Source organism: Microcaecilia unicolor, chromosome 8, assembly GCF_901765095.1.
Source record: "Microcaecilia unicolor chromosome 8, aMicUni1.1, whole genome shotgun sequence".
In the NCBI taxonomy this organism is placed as follows: domain Eukaryota; kingdom Metazoa; phylum Chordata; class Amphibia; order Gymnophiona; family Siphonopidae; genus Microcaecilia; species Microcaecilia unicolor.
The window spans coordinates 54,669,241-54,689,262 of NC_044038.1; the positions used below are offsets into that span (position 1 = coordinate 54,669,241).

Genomic DNA, 20,022 nt, shown 5'->3' on the forward strand with positions numbered 1-20,022 from the left:
CATCTCCTGTGATCCTACCCAGTTTGAGAAGCACTGTGAAAACACTCCACAGCATTCAAGACATGAAATAAAGTCTTGTTGTAATTGGAAGCAAAAAGTCTCTGAAATTCAGATATCACATTTCTTGATGTAAATGCAAAAAAAAATTAAAATAAAGCAAGCTAATGAGGCCATTTTCAAAGATTTGGAGGGGGCAGGGAGTTATCACGATGCAATAAAAGGTGGCTTTTGCCTCACCTTCATTTACCAAAGGAGTCACCAACCTGTAGTGTTTCAGTACCTCAGATTGCTGACTGCTATGGTAAATGAAAATCGCTGCTTGTGATGCACTTATATAGCAACCTGACCCAAGTGGTAGTACCGTGAGACTTACCCTAGGGGTTGCTGGCAACATTTTGGATGATGGTGCCAGTGAGGACAGGAGTGACTAGGGATTACTTCTGCCTGGACCATAGACACAAGGAAATTTTCCAGTCAAGAAGGCCAGGGGGAGGGGTGACTTACAAATGGGGGTTTAAAAAGTAAGGGAGCCGTTAGGGAAGGAGAGTTCATTCTGATGCACCACTTTGGGTCAGGGGCCCTTTATTTGGGGGTATAGCCCTATAGGGGCTTAGGGCTTGGGGAGCACACTCTAGCTAGCTTTTTTCATTTAATGATGCCGCCCCCTTTAAGGCAGTGCTCAGGGCACTCGGCCATTGCGTGGCAAAATAACCCCAGCTTTTATCTGTGATTACTTTACTGGCTATATTGCAGCTTGCGGTGTGTACCCAGTACATACAGCAAGCCACAGTATCGTATTTACATAGTAATAAGCTTTTTTGCATGCATATGCATGTTTCGTATTTCATTTCTGTGTACCCTATGTTGACCTAAATAATGCTGCATTAGGGCAAGATGACCTGCTTTAGTGCCCTTGCATTAAGGTGCAAATAACATGTACTATTAATGCAGCTTCATAACCTCCCTCCTTAGCTGGGTAATTTGTCCTCCTCACAGTGCTGCTTTCACAACATGCATGATTTCAGTAAGACCATTAAAAAAAACATATCCAAGGGAGCGTGTAAATTGGGACAGTAAACATACTATTGTATTTTCAAATGTACACATGCTATAACACGGTTAATGTTGTTGCTTCTGCTTTTTCTTTTGTATATTCCATAAATTCCTTCAATAAAATTTATTTGAACTTAAAAAAAAAAAATAAATGTACACATGCTGTTTTGCTCCTGTTCTGTCATCTGGAGATACTGCAGGTGCGAAGTAAGTGGGCACTTTGTACCCAAATAATCCTTGCAGGCAATTCAGAAAAGAGAATGTGCCTGTGGAGTTTGTGTTTGAAAACTGGCAGGTGTGTGTCCGGGGGTGGGGGTGGGGGGGGGGGGGGTGAGACAGGGAGAGTAGCAAAACAAGGAAAAAGTACAGGACACTGATGTTTAGAATACATGGATTTAATCTGTTGCAAACTGTTCCATACCGAGCATTGTCTTGCTTTGATTCTAACACGTCTTGTGGTTCCCAAGGTACTGTATAATAAAAGGTTTAAAAATAATTGGCTACTTTTTGAACTGTTTGAAACCCCATCCCCTCCCCTACTGCTACTTATCATTTCTATAGCGCTACAAGGCATACCCCTTCTCCCATCCCATCCTAGTCTGTTCTGAAAATGGTCATGTGGTGCCCGGAATCTCAGAACTTGGTTCAGCACTGAGTTTAACAAATTGTTGCCAAATATCACAGTAATGTCATCTCCCCAGGGACTTGGACTGTTGCAGCTGGGTAATGACACAGTCTGCCATTTTCAGCATCATATTTTGCGCCAGGTGTTTCCCTTCATTGTTACAATGCTTTAGATGAAACTATGTTAGAGGTTTTTGAGTCTGAGTTTTGTAACTGGCCTTTGGATTCAATAAAGATGTTATTTTAAAATGGGTACAAAATATCCACATACTTTGCAACGACATGGGCTACTAATCATTATACTTATATGGGTAACTTCAGCATGTAAAACAGTGCTTTCCATGCTGAACTAGGCAGGAGGTAGGTACATGCTTGTAAAACTACGCACTACTAATACATGTTTACACGATACGCACACAGACACTTCTGGGGAAAAAGGCTGGATGGAGCTGGGGCAGAGTTGCACAATATGGGCTGGATTCAGCAAATGGTATTCAAACACTGTCTTCAAAAATTATACAGGAATAAAGTTGTATTCAAATATATGTTTGCAATATTTATCTTAATTAAGTATCATGTTTCTCCACTATCATATGAAATCATTTTATTACTAAACACAATACAAAACATATATTTACTACATACTACACATTGTTCTCATAAAATGTTCATAGACTTTAAAGTATTGTATTCAAAGTCCTCTACTGAAAGTTTCTTGCACTCTACAAGTCAATTCTTTGTCCCATCATACCGTATTGGATTACTTCATAATAGTAATAGTCCTTCCTCAGCCAAAAAACAGCTGATAGAATAAATATTTATTTGATGATGTTCACATTCTTATGTCAATGATTTATATGTAAAACAATGATTCGTAGCTCTACACAGTGCTGTGTTTCGCCGTTGGTATCCTCAGGAGCTGTTCATAATTCGCTATACTAGCGACATATCAACCTGATAAATCCATTTAACAGTGATTTTTCAATGACGGTAGAATATGATGATATATATCTTAACTTCTCACTGACACATCCCTTCAGACGGGAGACCTATTCTCGTAGGTTCATCCTGTGTTCATTCGATCAGTGAAAAGAAATGGCAGTGAAAAGTTAAGATAAATCATATATTTTGAGGAATAATTTAGTTTTTACCTCCATTTCATCTATATTCTATTCAAACACTGCCGCCAGAAAAAAAAATCAGCGCTCATCGCTATTCTATGAAAGTCGCTTCAGGCTGAGGCCTTTTATAGAATAGCATGTAGCACCAATTCTTGTGCCCAAATTTGGGCACTAGGGACTTATGCTTGCTGAAATCAGGTGTAAGTCCACACATCCCCGGTATTCTATAACACTGCGCACAAATTTTTGAAAGGACCTGACCCACTCATGGCCATGCCCCCTTTTGGGTTGCGTGCTATGGCATTTGGACTCCCAGTGTTATAGAATAGCGCACAGCTAGTTGCGTGTGGAAATCCTAATTGGTACCAATTAACATCAATCGTTGATTCTTACTGCTCAATTACTGCCGCTAATTTTTTATTTTTGGACCCCGCACTTTCCCACTCATGGCAGGCTCAATGCGGCTTACATGGAGCAATGGAGGGTTAAGTGACTTGCCCAGAGTCACAAGGAGCTGCCTGTGCCAGGAATCGAACTCACTTCCTCAGTTCCCCAGGACCAAAGTCCACCACCCTAACCACTAGGCCACTCCTATTTTGGCTTGTTAACTAATTAAGTTGTGTGCATATCTCAGGATCACGGCCAAATTTAGGCATGCAAATTTGTGCGACCTTTACAGAATCCAGATGTAATGGCATATGGTCCAAAATACGCAGGTATCCACAAACACTTGAGTAACTTTATAACAGTGGGGTTATTTCATAAAGACAGTAATGAACTGTCTGGATATTGATGGATGTACCCTGAGGACTGGGTTGAGGACAGTTGGTCTAGATCATTGACTATGCCGCACAAAAAAATGAAGTTGCCAGGAGTCTTATTCGTGGCTGGCTCTCGTGGCGTCCTCAGCCAGTCCGGGGCACAAAATGTGTTAGGAGAATGAAGTTAAGAGGGGTTGGTGGTTGGGAGGCGAGGATAGTGGAGGGCAGACTTATACGGTCTGTGCCAGAGCCAGTGATGGGAGGCGGGACTGGTGGTTGGGAGGCGGGAAGTACTGCTGTGCAGACTTGTACGGTCTGTGCCCTGAATAAGGCAGGTACAAATCAAGGTAAGGTTTACACATATGTTTGTCTTGTTGGGCAGACTGGATGGACCGTGCAGGTCTTTTTCTGCCGTCATCTACTATGTATGTTACACAGATAAGTGATTTCTAATAAGACTGTTTTATGACCAACATATCAGAATAATTTTTGTGCGATGATAGATAAGAGGTGACCACTGGAGAAATTATGGTCATGTTTGTTTTCGGAGTACAATCACATTTATTTAATTTTATGTATTGTTAAACATATATAAACACCTGGATTTTGTATTGTTGAGTTATTTTATAAAGACATACAGGCAAATACACCTTCATCACCAAAGCACAATTTTTTAAAATTATCCCTCCTGATATTTACATTGTGAGAACAGCTCTGGATAAAATAGTGCAAATTTAATTGCCATGTTAATCCACAAAACAATATGCTGTTTCAGACCTGTCCCCTCTACATGAATATAAAGCAATTTAAGGTTCTCACTGCTCAGCCAGTTCACTGTAGTGTTACCATAGTCTTAGCTGGCACAGATGGATTTCATACTTGTATACGTACTGCTTTTTTACCTATTCGGGTGTGAATAATTAAGCTCATAGTAAATGCTGGAATGCATATGCATCGACTCTGTGGGTGCTCGAGCACCTCTAATATTTTGGGACCCGAGCAGTGGTGTGCTGGAGTCGGCTCGCACTGGCTCACATGAGACGTTTGTCAATTTTTAAAGAATTTCGGAAGTTGGTTGTTTAAAGTAGCTACTTTAACAACCGACTCTCAAAATTTGGGTTTGGGTCCCCTCTTGGCATCGTTGTCCTCCTCCTCCCCCTGTGGCTTGTTTGTGCATCTTTTCTTCCCACTGTCCGCCCCACCCCCCCACCCCCATACAGTATCTCTCTTGCTCACCCTTTTTCTTCCCCTAGCACCAGTACTTGCCTCAAATGTTTGCCACAATTATTATTATTTTTTTTTTAGCAGTGCTGGCACACGTCAGCAGGAACAGGCTGCTTCAGCCAATCCTGGAGGCCTTCCTTCAGCCCTCGGGGGCAGGACAGGCTGAAGGAAGGCCCCTGGGATTGGCTGAAGCAGCCTGCTCTTGCCGAAGTGTGCCTCTAGCACTGCTTTTAAAAAATTAAACATGGCAGAACAAGAGTCAAGGAACTGAGGTGCAAGTGAGTTGCTCTATCCAAGTTGTCGTTCTTTATTGTTGGTAGCATTTTTATTTGATCTCACAAGTTAAACATGCAGGCTTGGGCTTGTGCAGCATAGGGATGTACACAGAGAGTATTAATTTGTCCTAAATTTTTAAATCAATGTGTCATTGGGAGGGAAGCTGGTTATAGGGACTCCCTGTATTCATGCAGAGATGTTAACAGACACAATGTTAGAAGAATCAGATACTTAACAATCCAATTTACTATTTATAAGTACAAGTAAAAAAAAAAAAAAGCATTAGGTTGAAATCTGGGAGCCTTAACATCTTTTTTTCCTATGCCTACATCAAAAGAAAAAGATAACATGTGGGAAATTGCTCCTTTTGTTTTGTGGACTGCAGTGGTACAGCGTTGGATCTATAAATTAAAATCCTTAATTCCGCAAGGTCTCAATAACAAAATTGAATGGAAGGTTTTCCTTTAAATAGCATTCAACTAGAAAGTCTCCCAACTTCTAAATAGACTGGGTGTTAGGATTGTTTGATAATAACCCGGAAGTAGTTTAAATTGCCCCGGCTCAGTATAGCAGTTATGATCGCGCTGGCTGGTGGCTTGTGGAAGGTATCTACCGGTCCCATATAGGTGGTAAAAGTAGAGAGCGCTCCTCTCTAAAGGGATAATCGCTAGTAAGAATTTTTTCTTATTACTGTAGGTGCTGTGAAAAGATGAAAAGTCCAGCCCCTTAGAAGCTTTGAGCGAAACAGGGGCTCGCTGTGGGGTGCGGACATTCGCTATCATTCCAGCACAGCCACAGCTAAGTATTTGCTCTATTTTTTTACACTGCACAGCATGTATAAAAATTTTAAAAAATGTGGAAAAAAATATATTACTGATAGTGCTAGTGAGAGAGGATTTGGACTGATGAGGATTCTCGCCAGCGTGAGTTGAATAATTGGCCACGCAGCAGAGCAATCAGCGGTCCTGTTATAAGTTGGATCAGCTGTTGTAGAGTTTCTGAAGTCTTTTCCTCCACTAATTAAAAGGTTATCTAGGTAACAGAGATAGTTTGCTTGTTCTATTCAGTGGTATATTATAAAAATGTACTTGCCTTTTTTATTACTACTATTTCAGACAGGTTTTGAATAATGAGTGAAGGGCTTCTCTCATGCAGAAGTTCTGTCGTCAGTCTAAATTTGCCAACATTGTCCAGTTTAGCACACTATTAGCTGCCAAGTTTATACAAAGTTAATTATTTAATTTTAATATTAAATTGTACAGTAAAATGTGGGGTATAAATGTCATAAATAAATAATAAATATGTTCAATGGAAAATCAATCTGTTGGCTCAGGCTGCTTGCTATGATTATCACTGTTTCATTATTGCTACCAATAATTACATATACAAGGGCATTTGCTTTAAACTTTGTTTTAATTCACTTATCCAGTCCTTACATACACATGGTTTTGCTTTTTAAACCCAAAGGTGAATCCTAAGGGTTGTTGAATAATTAGGTGTAAACTGTGTTTCTGACTTTACTTGTTTTGGACTGCTTTGGGTCCTGCTGATCTGTAAAGCTGCTGTCTGGAATTTTGGAAGATGGAAATGAGAAGACAATAATTAAGGTTTGTATGTATTATGTATATGTCAGTTTTAGAAAGTGCATCTGCCAGAACTGGTTTTAGACATGGCTAGAGCCCACAAGAAAAACTTAACTCATTGGCCTTCAATCTCCAGAATAGTGGTGGTAAACCTCCAGCTTTGAGATGGGCCACCCTTGGCATCTCTGAACTCCTTTACCATTGCTGGTAGGGACACTGAGCCCCACCAGCCAAATAAATGGACCGCTGCTGCTCCCCGCTACTTGTTTCTGGCTCAGAGCAACATACCAGGACTTCTTGCGCAAGTTTGCATTCATTCATTCAGCACCGCAATGGTTTTGAAAAGTTGGCTGCTATGCTGGAATGGCTCATGGGGGTGACTCAGGTTCCAGTTGTCTGTCTCATAGGGCTGTCTAGACTCACATATGTCACAAAAGTACCGTACTGGGTGGCACTTAAGTTTGGGTTTGGAAAATACTTCCTTCCTCAACTCACAAGGGATAGGGAACCAGCCAGGTATGCTAGGGTCCAGTTTAAGAGAATAAGAAAGTAACAGGATAGATCATAAGGAATGCCAAGCCAAATGCAAAGCGGAGATAAGGAGGGCAAAAAAGGACTTTGAGAAGAAATTAGCGTTGGAAGCAAAAATACATAGTAAAAATTTTTTTTAGATACATTAAAAGCAGGAAACCGGCCAAAGAGTCGGTTGGGCCGCTGGACGAAAATGGTGTTAAAGGGGCGATCAGGGAGGACAAAGCCGTAGCGGAGAAATTAAATGAATTCTTTGCTTCGGTCTTCACCGAGGAGGATTTGGGGGGGACACCGGTGCCGGAAAGAATATTTGAAGCGGGGGAGTCGGAGAAACTAAACGAATTCTCTGTAACCTTGGAGGATGTAATGGGTCAGTTCAGCAAGCTGAAGAGTAGTAAATCACCGGGACCTGATGGTATTCATCCCAGAGTATTAATAGAACTAAAAAATGAACTTGCGGAGCTACTGTTAGAAATATGCAATCTGTCCCTAAAATCGAGTGTAGTACCGGAAGACTGGAGGGTAGCCAATGTTACTCCGATTTTTAAGAAGGGTTCCAGAGGAGATCCGGGAAATTATAGACCGGTGAGTCTGACGTCGGTGCCGGGCAAGATGGTGGAGGCTATTATTAAGAATAAATTGCAGAGCATATACAAAAACATGGACTGATGAGACAAAGTCAGCACGGATTTAGTGAAGGGAAGTCTTACCTCACCAATCTAATGCATTTTTTTGAGGGGGTAAGCAAACATGTGGACAATGGGGAGCCGGTTGATATTGTATATCTGGATTTTCAGAAGGCGTTTGACAAAGTGCCGCACGAAAGACTCCTGAAGAAATTGCAGAGTCATGGAATCGGAGGTAGGGTATTATTATGGATTAAGAACTGGTTGAAAGATAGGAAGCAGAGAGTAGGATTGCGTGGCCAGTATTCTCAGTGGAGGAGGGTAGTTAGTGGGGTCCCGCAGGGGTCTGTGCTGGGTCCGTTGCTTTTTAATGTATTTATAAATGACCTAGAGATGGGAATAACTAGTGAGGTAATTAAATTCGCCGATGACACAAAATTATTCAGGGTCGTCAAGTCGCAGGAGGAATGTGAACGATTACAGGAGGACCTTGCGAGACTGGGAGAATGGGCGTGCAAGTGGCAGATGAAGTTCAATGTTGACAAGTGCAAAGTGTGGGTAAGAGGAACCCGAATTATAGCTACGTCTTGCAAGGTTCCGCGTTAGGAGTTACGGATCAAGAAAGGGATCTGGGTGTCGTCGTCGATGATACGCTGAAACCTTCTGCTCAGTGTGCTGCTGCGGCTAGGAAAGCGAATAGAATGTTGGGTGTTATTAGGAAGGGTATGGAGTCCAGGTGTGCGGATGTTATAATGCCGTTGTATCGCTCCATGGTGCGACCGCACCTGGAGTATTGTGTTCAGTACTGGTCTCCGTATCTCAAAAAAGATATAGTAGAATTGGAAAAGGTACAGCGAAGGGCGACGAAAATGATAGTGGGGATGGGACGACTTTCCTATGAAGAGAGGCTGAGAAGGCTAGGGCTTTTTAGCTTGGAGAAGAGACGGCTGAGGGGAGATATGATAGAAGTGTATAAAATAATGAGTGGAATGGATCGGGTGGATGTGAAGCGACTGTTCACGCTATCCAAAAATACTAGGACTAGAGGGCATGAGTTGAAGCTACAGTGTGGTAAATTTAAAACGAATCGGAGAAAATTTTTCTTCACCCAACGTGTAATTAGACTCTGGAATTCGTTGCCGGAGAACGTGGTATGGGCGGTTAGCTTGACGGAGTTTAAAAAGGGGTTAGATAGATTCCTAAAGGACAAGTCCATAGACCGCTATTAAATGGACTTGGAAAAATTCCGCATTTTTAGGTATAACTTGTCTGGAATGTTTTTACGTTTGGGGAACGTGCCAGGTGCCCTTGACCTGGATTGGCCACTGTCGGTGACAGGATGCTGGGCTAGATGGACCTTTGGTCTTTCCCAGTATGGCACTACTTATGTACTTATGTACTTATGTACTTATTATGAAAAAATTAAACAAGCATCATATCAGTGAAACATTTCTATCATGTCATACTTCCTCATGTAATACAAACCTTCATGCTAGCAGTAGGGGTGCAAGTCTATTACATAAGCACTAATATTTACTTGACCATTCCTCGGCTCTCTTTCAAAAGATCATTAGGATGAAATTTCCCCTTCTTACAAAGCAGAGAAGCAGCACTAGGAAGCAGACATTCAGGGCTAGATGCATCAACCAAACGTAAAAAATTCAAAAACGTTAAACTCCCTAACGAATTTGAAAAAATGAAGCATGTACCAAAAAAACAAGTCGCACATGTTCGGTGCGGTATTGAAAAGTACAATGTATCAAAAGATTCATAATCCCCGTTGGTAATCGGCCCTTAAATCATGCGCATATGCTGGCTGCTCTGCGCATGCCACAAACATCAGAACAACAACAACAAAAAAAAAACCCACAAACACGTGGCTCCCCGCTTCCCCCTGCATCACTACAAAAGTAAACATACCTCAAAAAAGGATCGGGAGGGGCAAAGGCGCTCGTCAGAAGCGTCCTGTACGGACAGCCTTGCCCCCCCCCCCCCGAGATCGCCGCTGTTTCCCGCTTCCGCCCTTTACTAAATTAAAAACTGAAAATAAAAATCTAAACTTTTGCAGCGCTGGGCCCCCCTCCCTTCCTGTCTCGATCTTCTTCTTTTCCCAACACTGCTCCGCCTCCCGCCATCCTCCGCCCCTTGCCCCGCCCCGAGTTCATCGCCGCTGTTCCCCCCCTCCAACGGATCCCCCCTCCGCTCTACCGGCCGTGCAGTGCCTCTCACCTGTGTGTGAAGGCGCTGCACGGGATGAAACAATGATTCGTCGATCGCTTCTGCCCGACGTCTATCTCCTTCTTTCTGTGCCCGCCCTCCTCTGACATAAGTTTCCTATGTAGGTAACTTACGTCAGAGGAGGGCGGGCACAGGAAGAAGGAGACATCGGTGGAGGCAGACGCGATCGACGATCCATTGTTTCATCCCGTGCAGCGCCTTCACACACAGGTGAGAGGCGCTGCACGGCCGGTAAAGCAGAGGGGGGGGGTCCGTTGGAGGGGGGGAACGGCAGCGACAAACTCAGGGGGGCGGGGCAAGGGGCGGAGGATGGTGGGAGGCGGAGCAGTGTTGGGCAAAGAAGAAGATCAAGACAGGAAGGGAGGGGGGCCCAGCGCTGCAAAAGTTTAGATTTTTATTTTCAATTTTTAATTTAGTAAAGGGCGGAAGCGGGAAACAGCGGCAATCTCGAGGGGGGGGGGGGGCAAGGCCGTCCATACAGGACGCTACTGATGAGCGCCTTTGCCCCTTCCCGATCCTTTTTTGATGTTTGTAAAGCTTTTATATTTTATGCAGGGGAAAGCGGGGAGCCAGTGTTTGTGGTGTTTTTATTTTTTTTATCTCACTTTTCTGTTTAAACATGCCAGCTTTGATTTTTATGGTGCAGGGGGCAGCGGGGAGATGACAGCTCAGGCCTTTATGACTGCTCTGACCATACGTTTAATATGTCGCGGTAAATGATTCGGTGTGATCGTCGGTAGTGTTACTGCATCCCGAATTGCCCACATTACAATGCTAGTTACTCTTTTGTATTCCGTTTTCATTAGCTGCTTGCTTCGTTGGAAAAAGGCCTTTAATGCATGCAACGGTTAGGAATTTCCTTCGTTAAAGGGTTGTTAGAGGGTTGTTAAGGTTTAGTGCATCTGGCCCTCGGAGTCATTAGTGCAGTCATGCAGCTGCATCACCAACTTATGTAGTCACCCTATGCCCATTCTAGGAAGTATGTGTATCAAAGCTGGCATCCTTCCGTGCCTGTGCCTCTTACCCTTCATTCTCATAGAAGATAAATCTGCCAGGGGTCAGGATCTTCAGGAGTTCCGGGTCTGTACTGTCTCCCCTAGTGTATATCAGGGCATCAACCAGGCCAATCAGAGAGAGAGCTGTGCCCGGCTGGAAGCTGCTGCTCTTACCCAGGTACAAAGCCACGGCGTCTGGGCCCAGCTGGAGGAGGGGACGACTGGAGTTCTCTGGAAACACCTGGTCCACTTCATTTAGGAGAGGAGGCATCAAGAAATAAAATAAGGTTGGCAGAGACATTGAAACATCAATAACCAAAACATTTTAAAATTATTATATAAAGCAGAAACATGTGACTTCAGCTTTCCTGTCTCTCTCATATTCTATACAAGAGCTAACACTCTAAAGCAGTGATCTGGCATCTAACTATGGGTTTAATTGCTAACGTGTGCCACTGATTTAGTGCACATTAACATGGTTAAGGTGCGCCTTCGCGGACGATCTCTTGGTGCACCTGACTAACCCCCAGGAATCCCTTCCAAACTTAATGAACAGCATTGCAGAATTTGGGGATTTTCAGGGTTCAAACTAAATTTAGATAAATCGCTAGCGTTGCTGACTAGCCTGCTGGTGCATAGACATTGGGAGGGACGGTTCCCCCTTGCAGTGGGCGACATGACAATTTCGATATTTAGGGGTTAAACTCCCATACAAAACATTCTTGATACGAGACCTAAACGTGGCCTCCTTGTTGGACCAGACGGGACAGACGCTATCCCGGTGGACAACCCTACCCGTATCCTTACATGGACGAATACAATTATTTAATATGATTTTATTTCCCAAATGGCTATATATACTACAAATCTTACCGATTCAGCTTCTTAAGAAAGAAATTAAAGCCTTATATAGTTTACTATCCAAGTTTTGTTGGCAAGGGAAGAAACCAAGAACCCAATTAAAAAACTTATTAGGCTCATGGAGCCAAGGGGGATTAGGGGTGCCGGACATGCAGGACTACAATTGGGCATGCTTACTGAGGCATCTGGGGGACTGGGTCCTGGATAAACAAAGATACGCTCCTTGGACATTAGAACAGGCAACATATGGTAAATGGAAAGTTTTTTCGTTAATACACTGCCCTATGGGTAAAATTCCTGAGGAAATACGTGACAACCATCTTCTGAGGTTGATTTGGGCATCGTGGAACGTTTTGATCCCATTGCTCGGAGGGAATCCGCGGCAATCGGATCACATATCAATAGTGGGGCACCCGGAGTTTGCCCCGGGTAATGACAATTGTAGTTTCCGACGATGGGAGAGCAAGGGGATCCGTTATATCCAAGATCTGTTAGACACAGAAGGGAAGATGTGGACATGGGAGACAATGTTGGCATCTGGGAAGGTAGAGACACGGGACCTGTTCACTTATCGGCAAATCCAACATTATGTCCAAAGCCTGAATACAGTGGACCAGCGATTCCCCACAGACAGAAAATACTCGAGTTTTTTTTTTAACCTATTCAGGATAGGGGGATCTCAATCTCAACATTAAAATCAGCATTAGATAAAATACAGAAGAAACCAGGGAAGGAGATACTACAACTACAGTGGAGCCAAGATTTGGGATTACCGGCCGCCTCCATAGATTTGGTTAAACTAATAGGGCGTATACCGTTGGGGTCGATTAGTGCAGAACTCCGGAGGGATTAATTCTCCAATCTGCACGAAATGTAAGAAGGAGATAAACTCATTCATACATGCGTTTTGGGAATGTGAGAAAATCCAAACATTTTGGAAACACGTGGCCTGCTACTTGGAACAACTGGGGGGGGCGACCGGTGAGGCTATCCCCGACAGGATTTCTATTAGACCGCTTTGAGGACTTTGGGCTACAAGATAAGCATTTTAAATTGCTGATTCGGAAAGCAGGGATGTTGGGCAAGAGAGTAGTGTTGGGGGTGTGGACCACCGATCTGGCTCCATCATACCGGCAATGGAGGAATAGATTGCATAAGCTGATGTTATTGGAACTCCAGTATGCCCGCTCGACGTTCAAGCGGAAAAAATTGTTTCTTTTAACCTGGGATATATTCAAGCCTTATCCCATAGAGCCCGCAGTCTGGTATTGAACTCGACATCTTGAGGAGAACTATAAGAGCAGCACAGAAAAGCAGAGCTGGAGGAAGTGGGACTGGGGCGGTGAGGGTGCCTCGTGGCCTAGGATGGCACAGAGACGAATCTGGGGGGGGGGGGGGGGGGGGGGAGAGAAAGACGAAGGACTAGGAGAGGAGGAGAGGGTAGAAGATAGCGGAATAACGGGGAAGAACAACGGGTAACTCAAAACTGGGCAAGTAGAGCATTGCTAATTACAATCAGTCAGGAAGATTACACTGTACCCCGGGGGGGTGGGGTTAAAACTGGGGGGGGGGGGGAATAGGGTGTGAAGGGGAATAAAATGTTCAAAGGTTAATGTTCAACTCGTTTTAATGTTTAGGTTTGATAATCACGACTTGTATTAAATGCAGGACAAAAAGTGGGATGTGTACTTATCTGCAATTTCATCAATAAATATGTAGAAACATAAAGGTATAGAGATGGGAGGGAGAAAATGTAAACTCTTGATGATAAAGAAGAAGACCTGTACCAAATTGTATAAATGTGAGGAACTACTCAATTGTTGCTAACAGAACTGTTAAGTCTTTGTCTATTCTATTGATCATCAATAAAAATTGTTGAAACATAAAAACATGGTTAAGGTGCATTAGTAACTACTCCCATTACCTAATCTTGTGGTAAAATAGCATGCTAGCCGTCTTAATGTACATTAATCAATTACAGGTTAGTAACCATGGTCCTATATTTTCAGGACCTCTTTCACTTATGCAGCACACTGGATATTCACTACTGGTGGTATCAAAAGCAGAAGGCTCCTTCTTCTGGACTAGTTGGCAATCCTGGGGCCACACTCTGGAAACAACTCCCTAAACCTCAGGACACCAGCCCTATTCTTTTCTGCATGGATTCTCTAAAGCAGGTTTTGCTGCAAAAAAAACTACTTGTTTTGATTCAATAAACAATTAAATTGTGTCACATTGCTCCATTTAATAGTAATATCATTGTTTCCACAGGCAGTCATCGCTGTAACTGACAAAGCAATGTTCTGGGTGTGACTTACAGACCTTGCTGCTGGGATCTGCATGGCTATCAGTTCAACTAAACAGCTTCCTGCAAGAGCAGCGGGGAATGGACCACCTGGAAAGCCCTAAATTACCTGTGGTATCAAACTTAGCAGGTCAAAACCCAACATGGCAAAATAAGAATAGTCTACTGGACCTCAGAACTGCAGAGCGAATGCTACATACCTGTAGAAGGTATTCTCCGAGGACAGCAGGCTGATTGTTCTCACTGATGGGTGACGTCCACGGCAGCCCCTCCAATCGGAAAACTTCACTAGCAATGGCCTTTGCTAGCTCTCGCGCGCCCATGCACACCGCGCATGCGCGGCCGCCTTCCCGCCCGAACTGGCTCGTGTTCGTCAGTCCCGTATGTAGCAAGACAAAGACAAGGGAAGACACAACTCCAAAGGGGAGGCGGGCGGGTTTGTGAGAACAATCAGCCTGCTGTCCTCGGAGAATACCTTCTACAGGTATGTAGCATTCGCTTTCTCCGAGGACAAGCAGGCTGCTTGTTCTCACTGATGGGGTATCCCTAGCCCCCAGGCTCACTCAAAACAACAAACATGGTCAATTGGGCCTCGCAACGGCGAGGGCATAACTGAGATTGACCTAACAACTTATCCAACTAACAGAGAGTGTAGCCTGGAACAGAATAAAACATGGGCCTAGGGGGGTGGCGTTGGATTCTAAACCCCGAACAGATTCTGAAGCACTGACTGCCCGAACCGACTGTCGTGTCGGGTATCCTGCTGCAGGCAGTAATGAGATGTGAATGTGTGGATTTGCAAATCTCTTCAATAGTGGCTGACTTCAAGTGGGCCACTGACGCTGCCATGGCTCTAACATTGTGAGCCGTGACATTGACCCTCAAGAGCCAGCCCAGCCCTGGGCATAAGGACAGGAAATGCAATCTGCTAGCCAATTGGAGATGGTGCGTTTCCCCACAGCCACTCCCCTCCTGTTGGGATCAAAAGAAACAAACAATTGGGCGGACTGTCCTGTTGGGCTGTGTCCGCTCCAGATAGAAGGCCAATGCTCGTTTTGCAGTCCAATGTGTGCAGCTGACGTTCAGCAGGGCCAGGACTTAGGACGGCGGAAAGAATGTTGGCAAGACAATTTGACTGGTTCCGATGGAACTCCGCACTACCCTTCGGCAAGAACTTAGGGTGAGTGCGGTAGGACTACTCTGTTATGATGAAATTTGGTGTAAGGGGCCTGGGCTACAAGGCCTGAAGCTCACTGACTCTACAAGCTGAAGTAACTGCCACCAAGAAAATGACCTTCCAGGTCAAGTACTTCAGATGGCAGGAGTTCAGTGGCTCAAAAGGAGGTTTCATCAGCTGGGTTGAGAACGACATTGAGATCCCATGACACTGTAGGAGGTTTGACAGGGGGCTTTGACAAAAGCAAACCTCTCATGAAGCGAACAAACTGAAGGCTGACCTGAGATCGGCTTACCTTCCACACGGTCATGGTATGCACTGATTGCGCTAAGGTGAATCTTACAGAGTGGTCTTGAGACCAGACTCAGACAAGTGCAGAAGGTATTCAAGCAGGGTCTGTGTAGGACAGAGCGAGGATCTAAGGCCTGCTGTCACACAGACGGTAAACCTCCTCCATAAAAGAAGTAAACTCCTCTTAGTGGAATCTTCCTGGAAGCAAGCAAGACACGGAGGACACCCTCCGACAGACCCAAAGAGGCAAACGTCTACGCTCTCACCCTCCAGGCCGTGAGAGCCAGAGCCGGAGGTTGGGATGCATGAAGCGCCCCTTCGCTCCTGTGTGATGAGGGTCGGAAAACACGGCAATCTCCACGGTTCTTCGGAGGACAACTCCAGAAGGAGAGGGAACCAGATCTGACGCGGCCAAAAGGGAGCAATCAGAATCATGGTGCCCCGGTCTTGTTTGAGTTTCAACAAAGTCTTCCACACCAGAGGTATGGGAGGATAAGCATACAGCAGGCCTTCCCCCAGTCCAGGAGGAAGCGGTCCGATGCCAGTCGACTGTGGGCCTGAAGTCTGGAACAGAACTGCGGGACCCTTGTGGTTGGCTCGAGAGCGAGAAGAGATCTACCAAGGGGGTGCCCCACACTTGGAAGATCTGGCGCACCACTCTGGAGCTGAGCGACACTCGTGAGGTTGCCTAATCTGCTCAACCTGTCGGCCAGACTGTTGTTCTAAGCCTGCCAGATATGTGGCTTGGAGCCACATGCCGTAACGGCGGGCCAGAGCCATATGTGACGGCTTCCTGACACAGGGGTGCGAGATCCGGGTGCCCCCCTGCTGTTGATGCTCATACATGGCAACCTGGTTGTCTGTCTGAATTTGTATAATTTGATGGGACAGCGATCTCTGAAAGCCTTCAGAGCGTTCCAGACCGCTGTAACTCCAGGAGATTGATCTGCAGATCGCGTTCCTGGAGGGACCAGCTTCCTTGGGTGTGAAGTCCATCGACATGAGCTCCCCACCCAGGAAAGACGCATCCGTAGTCAGCACCTTTTGTGGCTGACGCATTTGGAAGGGGCGTCCCAGAGTCAAATTGGTCCAAATCGTCCACCAATACAGGGATTTGAGAAAGCTCGTGGACAGGTGGATCACGTCCTCTAGATCCCCAGCAGCCTGAAACCACTGGGAAGCTAGGGTCCATTGAGCAGATCGCATGTGAAGGCGTGCGAATGGGACTCACATGGACTGTGGAGGCCATGTGGCCAAGCAATCTCAACATCTGCCGAGCTGTGATCTGCTGGGACGCTCGTACCTGGGAGACGAGGGACAGCAGATTGTTGGCCCTCGTCTCGGGAGATAGGCCCGAGCCATCCGAGAATCCAGCAGAGCTCCTATGAATTCGAGTCTCTGTACTGGGAGAAGGTGGGACTTTGGGTAATTTATCACAAACCCCTAGTAGCTCCAGGAGTTGAATAGTCATCTGCATGGACTGTAGAGCTCCTGCCTCGGAAGTGTCTTTACCAGCCAATCGTCGAGATAAGGGAACCGTGCACTCCGAGCCTGCGAAGCGCTGCTGCTACCACAGCTAGGCACTTCGTGAACACTCTGGGCGCAGAGGCGAGCCCAAAGGGTAGCACACCAGTACTGGAAGTGACGTGATCCCAGACGAAATCGAAGATACTGTCTGTGGGCTGGCAGTATCGGGATTGTTGTATAAGCATCCTTTAAGCCCAGAGAGCATAGCCAATCGTTTTGCTGAATCATGGGAAGAAGGGTGCCCAGGGAAAGCATCATGACTTTTCCTTGACCAGATATTTGTTCAGGGACCTTAGGTCTAGGATGGGGACCGCATCCCCCCTGTTTCTTTTCCACAAGGAAGTACCTCGAATAGAATCCCAGCCCTTCTTGCACGGATGGCACGGGCTCGACCGCATTGGCGTGAGAAGGGCGGAGAGTTCCTCTGCAAGTACCTGCTTGTGCTGGAAGCTGAAGGATTGAGCTCTTGGTGGGCAATTGGAGGTTTCGAGGCCAAATTGAGGTGTTATCCTTGCGGACTATTGGAGGACCCACTGGTCGGAGGTTATAAGAGGCCACCTTTGGTGAAAACTTTCAACCTCCCCCCGACCGGCAGATTGTTCTGGCACAGACACTTTGACATCGGCTATGCTCTCTGGAGCCAGTCAAAAAGCATCGCCCCCGCTTTGCTGGGGAGCTTGTGGGGCTGGCTGAGGCGCACGCTGCTGAGGATGAGGTGCGGCGCTGGGGCTTAGCCTGGGCCGCAGGCTGTCGAGAGGGAGGATTGTACCTACGCTTACCAGAAGAGTAGGGAACGTCCTCCTTCCCCCATACAAATGTCTACCTGAAGAGGTAGATGCTGAAGCTGCCGGCGGGATGAATCTGTCGAACAAGCGTTATCCCGCTGGTGGAGCTGCTCTACCACCTGTTCGACCTTTTCCCCAAAATGTTGTCCGCTCGGCAAGGAGAGTCCGCAATCCGCTGCTGGATTCTATTCTCCAGGTCGAGGCACGCAGCCATGAGAGTCTGTGCATCACCACACCTTGAGCAGCGGCCCTGGACGCAACATCAAAGGTATCATATACCCCTCTGGCCAGGAATTTCTGCACGCCTTCAGCTGCCTGACCACCTCCTGAAACAGCTTGGCTTGCTCAGAAGGGAGCTTGTCCACCAAGCCCGCCAACTGCCGCACATTGTTCCGCATATGAATGCTTTGTGTAGAGCTGGTAGGACTGAAATCTTGGCCATGAGCATTGAAGAATGGTAGGCCTTCCTCCCAAAGGAGTCTAAGGTTCTAGAGTCCTTGCCCGGGGGCGCCGAAGCATGCTCCCTAGAACTCTTAGCCTTCTTTAGGGCCAGATCCACCACACCAGAGTCGGAGGCAACTGCGTGCGCATCAGCTCCTGGGTCCCCATGGATCCGATACTGGGATTTGATATTCTTGGGAATGTGGGGATTAGTTAGAGGCTTGGTCCAGTTCGCCAGCAATGTCTTTTTTAGCAACATGATGCATGGGTAGTGTGGACGCTTCTTAGGTGGAGAAGGATAGTCCAAGAGCTCAAACATTTCAGCCCCTGGGCTCATCCTCCACAACCACAGGGAAGGGGATGGCCGTGAGACATCTCTGACCAAAGGCCGCGAAAGACAGACTCTCGGGAGGAGAAAGCTGCTTTCAGGGGAGGGAGTGGGATCAGAAAGAAGGCCATCAGACTCCTCGTCAGAGAAATATCTGATGTCCTCCTCCTCCTCCCCACGAGGCCTCACCATCGGTATCAGACACAAGTTCATGAACTTGTCTGAAGCGTGCCCGACTCGACTCTGTGGAAACACGGCCACGGTGGGAAGCGTCGAGAGGTAGACTCCCTCAGCAGCACCGGCGAAGCTCCCTCCACCGACGTCGTCGGGGAGTCTTCCTGGGAGGCGGCGGCAGCCGGTACCATAAGCGGTACCGATGTCGGAGACCTCACCACGGGCAAAGGGCCAGCCGGCGCCTCACTCGACGGTACCGGTGGCGCAGGCACCCCCGGGTACCGAAGGGGACGGGCGCAACAGGTCTCCCAGGATCTCTGGGAGAATGGCCCGGAGACTCTGTCAGAGCGGCTGTAGTAGAAAGACATTGAAGCCGATGCAGGCGTCGAGGTCAGGAGTCTGTTTCCGGCCGTGGAGGCGGTTCCGGGCTGTCCAATGTGGAGCGCATCGACACCTCCTGAACAGAGGGTGAGCGATCCTCCCGGTGCCGATTGCCTACTGGGTGCCGACTCCCTCAGCGACCCAGGCTCTCGGTAGCGATGCGGGAAGGAGACCGGTGCCGATGCTTCTTTGATTTCTTCAAACGAAGCATGTCACGGAGCTTCCCGGTACCGACGAGGAGGACGTAGAATCCAACCGTCGCTTCCTCGTGGCCGAGAGCCGAAGAAGGTCGGTCTCGGGGGGGCTGTACCGCAGAGCCCTCAGGGCAGGAGGAGACCCACCCGAAGGCTCACTGCCACCAGCAGGGAATGGACAGCCTCACCTGCACTCCAGTCGATAGCATCCCACCGTCTGACGACATCAGCAACGCGAAGGTCCCCGGTACCACCCGACGCCGACGCAGCCTTCCGATTGTCTCGATACCGACGATGCAGATGGGTCGAAACATCCCCGATGCGTCGATGCTGAGGTCGAAGTACTTCGATGCTGTCGACTGTCGATGCACTCGATGCCTCCGGTGCTGTTTGTGACGAAGAGCCCGAGAACACACGTTCCACTGGGCCAATCTCGCTACCTGAGTCGTTCTTCTGTAAAAGAGCACAAGACTACAGGCCTGCGGGCGGTGCCCATGCCCCCAGACACGAAGCGTGCCTATCAGTG

At 46.7% G+C, this 20,022-nt stretch overlaps 1 protein-coding gene across 5 annotated transcripts in view; it reads right to left on the minus strand.

Moving 5' to 3' along the window:
* LOC115476154 overlaps window positions 1–20,022 on the minus strand; it is a 184,846-nt gene that overhangs the window by 119,310 nt on the left and 45,514 nt on the right. For all 5 annotated transcript variants that reach the window (XM_030212359.1, XM_030212360.1, XM_030212361.1 and 2 more), the window contains exon 3: window positions 11,062–11,281. In XM_030212359.1, coding sequence (XP_030068219.1) covers window positions 11,062–11,281 — 220 coding nt within the window. The remainder of the gene's footprint in view (window positions 1–11,061; window positions 11,282–20,022) is intronic.